At 48.0% G+C, this 7213-nt stretch overlaps 1 protein-coding gene across 2 annotated transcripts; it reads right to left on the reverse strand.

Annotated features, from left to right (window-relative positions):
• Nucleotides 1-930: 930 nt before the first annotated feature.
• On the reverse strand, nucleotides 931-6419 carry LOC147881986 (uncharacterized). Of its 2 annotated transcripts, XR_015543955.1 has the most exons (3): nucleotides 2641-6419; nucleotides 1762-2403; nucleotides 931-1581 (listed from the first exon to the last, which is right to left on the reverse strand). XR_015543955.1 is itself a non-coding variant. In XM_087401704.1 (2 exons), the coding sequence occupies exons 1-2, from the start codon at nucleotides 6164-6166 to the stop codon at nucleotides 1829-1831; spliced, it is 4101 nt and encodes a 1366-aa protein (XP_087257830.1). In that variant the 5' UTR covers nucleotides 6167-6419; the 3' UTR covers nucleotides 1722-1828. The 2 variants fall into 2 exon arrangements, 1 of the variants encoding a protein (XP_087257830.1); XM_087401704.1 differs by lacking the exon at nucleotides 931-1581 and having other exon boundaries at nucleotides 1722-2403.
• Between the last annotated feature and the right edge of the window lie 794 nt (nucleotides 6420-7213).

Raw genomic sequence — 7213 nt, forward strand, 5'->3', positions numbered from 1 at the left:
TGTCTCATAGGTGTCCTTCAGCATGATCCACTCTTCGAAGGATGCCTCTGCAAGCTGGATCTGAGGGTTCACAGAGTATAATGAAAGGGCTTCAGCTTCTTTATTTCCAACTCCTTGACATCAACTCATTCCGCAAATGTCACTACCTTTCCAATGACCTATGTCTTGTTGCATTGTCTCCGTGGCCGTGGTGACTTCCAAATCTTCCTTGCAGCGATCTCGTTCCGAATCTCAGTTGCCAAAGCAGATAATTGGTGCCCTCCAACTTCTTCCCTTGACGAAAGTTGGGGAGAGACAAACAAGAAGCCATGGAAGGAAAGAGAGAATCGAGCTACTCAAAACTGGACTATGATACTGCACGAATATGCAAGAGTACACTTAACTGAAAACAGAGTCTCCTTCTATCTAGCAAAGGGTCTCTTGCCTTCAGTACGGAGATCACAAGAGTTGCAACTTTGGTCTCTGATATCAAGATATCTAAATGCTAGTCCTCAAATGGGAAACAAGGCGCTTATCAACTCTCTTCAATCTCTCAACAAACTCTGTGCACAGTGAGATAAACTCAGATCTAGAAAAATACAACCGAACAAATAGCAACCGAGTCTATGTAAATGAGCTAGCAAGTACAAGATGCTGCTCCAAAAGTCGGAAAAATGAGGACTATAGCTAATGCAAACTCACTCTTCGGCGCACCTATGGTAAAGGCTTGAGTAAATGACAAAGAATAGTCTAACAGGCCTCCGTTATAGAGGAGGGAGAGCAACCTGCTCCCAATCCTGGACCTAGACGAGCCGACCAGCATGCTATATGGGCTGGTCCCTTCTTGGGTTCAGAACAGCCCATGTAGATGGGCATAGGACAGCCAACCTAGATTCACAGCTATGTGCTCTCTCCTGTCCTTACCCTGATATCCTCCTCATGGGGGCACAGATAGGACATTGCCAATTTCTAGCATAGACCATGTGGGTTGCAAGACCAAGTCATACGAGCAATCACTTCCTTCAGTTGCAGAATCACGATACAACCCACATTAACATCTGCTTGTCTTCAAAACTTAGAACTCAGAGTCACGTCACACGACTGAACATGTAAATCAGAATAGTCAATCAGAGCTTGCAGCTTCATACCCTGCACCTTCTCTAGCAAATGCCTTACCATGATCCATGATTACAGCCACCTTAATTTTTTATGTTCATGGCCTTAAAAGTCATCGGCATGTGAAATTACAGACCCTGCTCCCTGCATACACCATCTATATCCAGCTCACGTTGTTCATGCCTCAATCCATGCTCATTCGTATATCATGAACCCACAATCTCAAGCTCCCGGTCACAAACTTTTTGTCACCCAATGTTGACTGTGCACAAGCTCACATATGTTAACTTGTAATCTAGCAGCATTTGATTGGGCCCTGGACTCATGAATTGGGAGAAACAATCAGCAAGGAAGCCATTATCGCACAGGGCCTCTAGGAGAAGATACGAAGGAAAATCATCCGGTTACAAATTTTAATCACCCAATGTCGACTGTGCACAAGCTCCACATATGTTGACTTGCAATCTTGCAGCATTTGATTGGGCCCTGGACTCATGAATCGGGAGAAACAATGAGCAAGGGAGTCATTACCACACAAGGTCTCATAGGAGAAGAGAAGGAAAATCAAGATCAAGAAAGAAAACCACTTAAAACGAAAACAACTCTTGTATTCTTATCACTGTGCATGCAGTTCTGAGCTTGGACTATACGGATATAGTAACATACCAGGCTCACCATTTTTTTGGTTAAGGTGGACCGAGTGCAAGCTGTTTGCCTGTGCTGTAGACTCAACCTAAACAAATTGGCGATTTGTCATCTCCATTTTTATCAGCAGATCCTTAATATCAACCTCCATCCTCACCTTCATGTTTTGGTAATCATGTTGGGCCCTTTCAAGGGTTTGTAACTCATCAAACCGCTTCCTTCGCCTCTGCTCTGCCTCATTAAGCCGTAACTTTGCATATTTGCATGCAAAGTCCTCCTCGACCTTCTCACGTTTTGCAGATACGATGCGTTGGAGTCCATTGGCTTCTTGGCGGACTTGATCTGCACGCACTTGAAACATATTTGCTTCCGCTTGTTTTATCCTTACAAAGCTCCGTAAATCTTCAATCTCAGCCCTTGTACAAGCTCTGGCATACTGCATTTCCGTCGCGTCTGTCCTCTTTTCTTCTGGCTCCCTGCCATATGTCTGGAGTGCTGACCGTGTTTTGTCCATATCTGCAAGTCTGTTTCCAATCATGGAATTAACTTTGAATGTAGCTTCCCTGGCAGCATCTGTCAAGCGGTCAGAAGCTTCATTCTGCTTTGACAGCTGAGGCTGCTTGCGAGCGCCAGTGCAAGCTCCATCCAGTTCAGCGTTACCCTCTGCAGTATGAGAAAACCAAAGGCAAACCAATTTCACTAAAACATCCATATACTCGAGTTGTTCATGACAGATCTTTGCAACAGACACCAACTATTCTATAAAGCCCCCAATACAACACAAACACAGAAATCCATGTATAGTTTGTAGGCTGAGGTGGTTGCTAGATTGGGAACAAAATGCAGATATCAACAAGTCCTATGAAAGGGAACCTGGCCATAACAAGGATGAAGCCGTACCATTGAAAAATCGCATCATGCTGCGGCAAACTTCTGCTGCATCAACCTTGTTTTCAAGCTTTTGCAACATTTGTTCAGCTTTCCAGCATAGCTGCTTTCCTCGCATATCTCCGCTTGCATGAAAAATCTTTCGAATACAATCCAATTCTTTGGTGAGGGTTTCTGCATCCCAAACATGTGCACGTTTTTTAAAGAGTTCCTTGACAAACCCAAACAACTCTGAGTGGTGATCACAGGCAACACATCGGAACTGCATCTCAGAGGTTCCTCCCATACTTCGAGAAGGTGCAATGTAAGAATTCCTTAAGCCACAATCTGTGTGATACCAATGTAGGCATACATCACAACCAACCCAGCGGCACGTGTAGTTATCAGAGTCAAACTTAAAGCATACCACACACATGCATTCATGACAGAAGCCACTCTTCTTGGAGCAAATTCTGCAGTCACATCCTGATGCGGGTAAGGATTGCTGACAATCAATGTTCCGACACCTTTTCTGCAAGAAAACCTCTATTAAAGCCTTGAAAGTGTGTGGTCTCGTGTCCTGTTGTACAAAAGCTTGCATTCCTGTCTTCAGAGAGACAAGAATCTCCAACTGTGTTCGATGTGCATGTAAGAGAGTTTCCTCTGTTAAATCTGTTCTCTCTTGAATGCGCTCTTGAAGAATTATAAATTCTTCACGTTTCTCAATGCTTCCCAGCATCTCCTTTGCCAATCCTTTCAGACCTTCTAGGAAGCTATCTGGCAGCTCCTGCAGCTTCTGTGCCATTACCGCAACCCGTTCTGTTGCAATTTCATGCAGTCCAACTTTCTCACTGATGAGATTTCTCTTTCCTACCAGGTCCTCATCTCTTGCAGAGCTAAATCTTTTGGTCGGGTAGTCTCCTATCCTCCTCTTCTCCTGCTGCACATACAGCTCCGGCCGAGTTTCTCGAGAGCCCATTCGCTGCTTGTGTAGCATATCTTCAAAATCCTTATGCATAGTACCTTGGCTTCCAGATCCTTCAAGATGTTGTGGGTCGCCATCAAGAACTCTTCGGACAACAGGAAATCTTTGCCCGATCAGGTGACTCCTTTGTGAGGTTTGATTGCTTCCTGAACTTCTGTTACTCCCTTTGATGGAAGGAAAGCCCTGACTGCTCTGCATATTGCCATTCTGCAGAATACGGTGGTAAAGAGGAATTCCACGTCTATGCTTCAACCTGTCCTGCAACCGACTCACAACTGCCTGGGTCCCATTTGACAGCTGCTCGTTTCCACTTGGAGTTGGCCAGCTCCGGTGAGAAATCTGCTCAGTCCCTTGGGATAATTGCCTGCTTCCGCCACAAGAAAGCTCCTGGTTTTCAAGAGAAGTGCAATTGAGAGAGCAACTGGGGTTATGGATAAAGGACTGGGACTGGGACAACGACAAGGAATTGGTGAACCCATCCGATAAAGTGCGGGTCTGAGACTGAGACATGGTGTGGGTGTGGGTCTGGGTTTGCGAGTGTGCGAGAGAGTGAAAATTTCTCTCTGATCTCGGAGGCTCTGCCAGGCACGAAGGATTTAAACCTGGTGGTGCTGCGGATGTGCCTGGGAGCGCCAGAGAGAGCTGAAGAGACTCCACCTTGAGCTTTTTCTGCGTGTGGCCATCGCCAAAATGCTCATGCAATTGCTCAGCCACATTAGCCAAACCTTTCTCATTCGCTTTATCCTGGAAGTCGTGGATTCTCTGTAACTGTTCCCCATTTTCAAACATCCCATTGAAATTACTTTGGTCCCTTGTAATGTGCCCCTTCGAGTTTGCAGGCTGCTGCCCAGCTGGTTCGGTGAAAAGAGAGAATGACAACTCTCTGTTTGGAGCATGTCCTTTTTTGGGTTGTAGGTGCAACTCTTTGCTTGGATCAAAACCATTCTTGCTCATCTCGGAATTCCATTGCTGTACTTGCAGCTCTCTCCTGGGATTGAGACCTTTCTCGCTACCATTCACATTCCAATGCTTTACGTGCATTTGTTCTGCCAACGTTCTCTTATTTAGCAAGGCGCGTGCTAGCCTCCCAGTGGAACTCTCACCTAGCTCAATACCTTTGGAGAGAGCAACTCTAGTGAGTTTGCAATCTTTGTCTGTCACAGCCCCATCTTCTTTCATTGCCTGTGACGACGTACGATTTTTGCTTAGACCCTGTCGATCCTCAAGACTTCCTTTCCCCCCACCATTCGGCTGGAATTCCACTTCACATGCCTCCACAGGCATCCTTTCACGAGGGTCCTCTCCAATTATGCCGTCGTCTTCTGCAATGGGTTCAAACTCGTTTTCTTGTTCCTCAACACTATCTTCAGGCTCTACTCCGCCATCTTCCATGTCGCTCTTCTGCCCAGAACTACAAGATGAATCGGGTGGACTTTGATCTTCCACCACTATGTCTAGCACTGTGACATCATGTATTCCAGGAGAAATGTCTGTCACTCCTTCTGGCTCGTTAACTGCATGATTGTTCGCCACCCTGACGTTTATTGCCTTTGCTTCCTCCGCGGCCAATCTAATCTCCGGGTTGTCAATCGAACAAGCATTTTGCCCATGTGCCTCTTCAAGCTCCGCCCTACACTCATCCAGCTGGTCCTTACTCCTCGCTCTATCCCTCTCCGGCCTAGTAATGGAATGAAAGAAAGTACTGGGAGTGCCAAGGCCTTTCTTACTCCACTCTTCATTTGTTCTAGACATCTTTCGTTCTTCCACTGCATCATGCGCCCATTCAAGAGCTTTACCGGAGTTCCAAGACCCTGTATCATCCTCATCCGCGCTCGCCCTGAAAAGGGCCGTCTTCGCTTCTCCTCTGTCGGTTGACCTTGGTAAAGCTGAGTACATTTTCTCCGTTGCCACCCTGTCCCTGTTTATTTCAAACAGTTTATCGGGTGAAAGCCTCTCTGTGCGGTCTTTCTCCGTGCCCAAACAATTTCTAAGAGACACCGTACAGGTTCTGAAGCCAGCCTTCTGCAGTCCGAAATCATTCCCTGGAGAACCTTCCCTTAGCCCGCCTGCTCCATCGCTATCCGAACCATGCGTTGCGCCCACGCCGGAGGGGCTTCCTTCTAGCCCATCGCTCTCCGAACCACTCTTCCCGGAGGAGTCTCTGCCAGTGGCAGTACCTTCTTCATCTCGTCTCCCCTTGTCGAATCCCAATTCCCTCCTTTTAGCCACCATCCCCGCGAAGTCTCTCGCGTCCCACAAGGGGGCATCGTTGCTCCCTTCCGCAGCTTCCTGCCCGTAGTTCCCTCCATAGCCTCTCTTGAGAGAAGATCTCATTATCTCCGCCTGGTTAAGACTCTCTCTGTCGTGTTCCAAGACCTTCCTGCTCAGACTATCGCCCCTCTCAGATCGGTCTCTGTCCGATGCACAAGTCTTTGGTACGTAATGCCTATCAGCCCGCTCGCCACCATCGGCGCTCTCGTCGCGGCCATCGCCGCTGGCACCACCCGCACGACCAGCAGCACCAAAGGCGTTGCGCAAGAAGTCTCCGGTGTGGGTGCCAGAAGAGGAATCCATGGAAGGAGAGGGGGGAGGCAAACGAAGCCGCGCTGAATGAGAAGAACTGTACTGAGCGGGGATGAAGGAGGGGGAACTAAAGAGGGAAACAAACAGAAGAAGCGATAAGGAGAAGGATCAAAGATGAGGAGATGGGAAGGGGAGGAGTGCGGGAAACCATGAAGGGGATGAGGAAGATGAGCAGAGGAGGTCGGCGATGGCGGACGGCAAGCTCAGAAGAAGAGAGGACTTCGACAAAGACGATGATTCAAAGGCGGAGTTTTTCTGTGTATTGATCAAAGGCGGAGTTGAACAAGCGTGCAACAGACAAAACCCCAGTCAAACCTCCTTCCCTCCCTAGTCAACTCTTTCAAACACCCCTCCACTTCACCCCTCCTCCCATCCTACTTGGCATTCTCCCATCCTACTTGGCATTCCCCAAGACTCGATTCATTCACCACCATCTGCCGTATAAGAGCGAGCTCCCGCATGGGCGCAGGCTCTGGCAGATATGCCAACATCCTGGCATATGAGAGCTTGGCCCTGCAACCGTCCCCACCACGACGAAGGGAATGCTGCACCAGGCCGCTGCACCAGGCCGCTGCAACGGCGGAAAGATGGGCCGTCATGCTAGAGAAAGAGGCGCCATTTTCGTCATCTTGAAGCCTCCCTGCGTTCGAATTGCACTTCTCCATACTCATGCTGATGCAAGGTTCCTTGGCTCGCAATGGGTTGGCACCGTAATGCCCACCTGGAGAGCCAAGAATTCCGTCTCCAGCAGGGCATAATTTTGCTAGGCTATGGCATCACATCTTCCGGGGACTAACGCGTGAATTACAGAGACCTTTGCAATGTTTGGTAGATTTGCTAAGTTGGCAGACAGTGGGAATGTGCTCTAAGAAGTGTGGATGCTACGAATGTCCGCCCCCCTTTTTGAGACATTTTGAGAGGTTTGTCCGCGGGTTGATTCACCAAGGGCAGACAAATAAGAATTAGATATTAAATGTGCTCCAATGTAATCAGCTGGCATGGTGGTAGGGTCTCTAGAGCATTGTAGTAATGACACGA

Source organism: Dipteris shenzhenensis, chromosome 30, assembly GCF_047967505.1.
Source record: "Dipteris shenzhenensis isolate YYH24624 ecotype China chromosome 30, Dip_SZ_1.0, whole genome shotgun sequence".
NCBI classification, from domain to species: Eukaryota; Viridiplantae; Streptophyta; class Polypodiopsida; order Gleicheniales; family Dipteridaceae; genus Dipteris; species Dipteris shenzhenensis.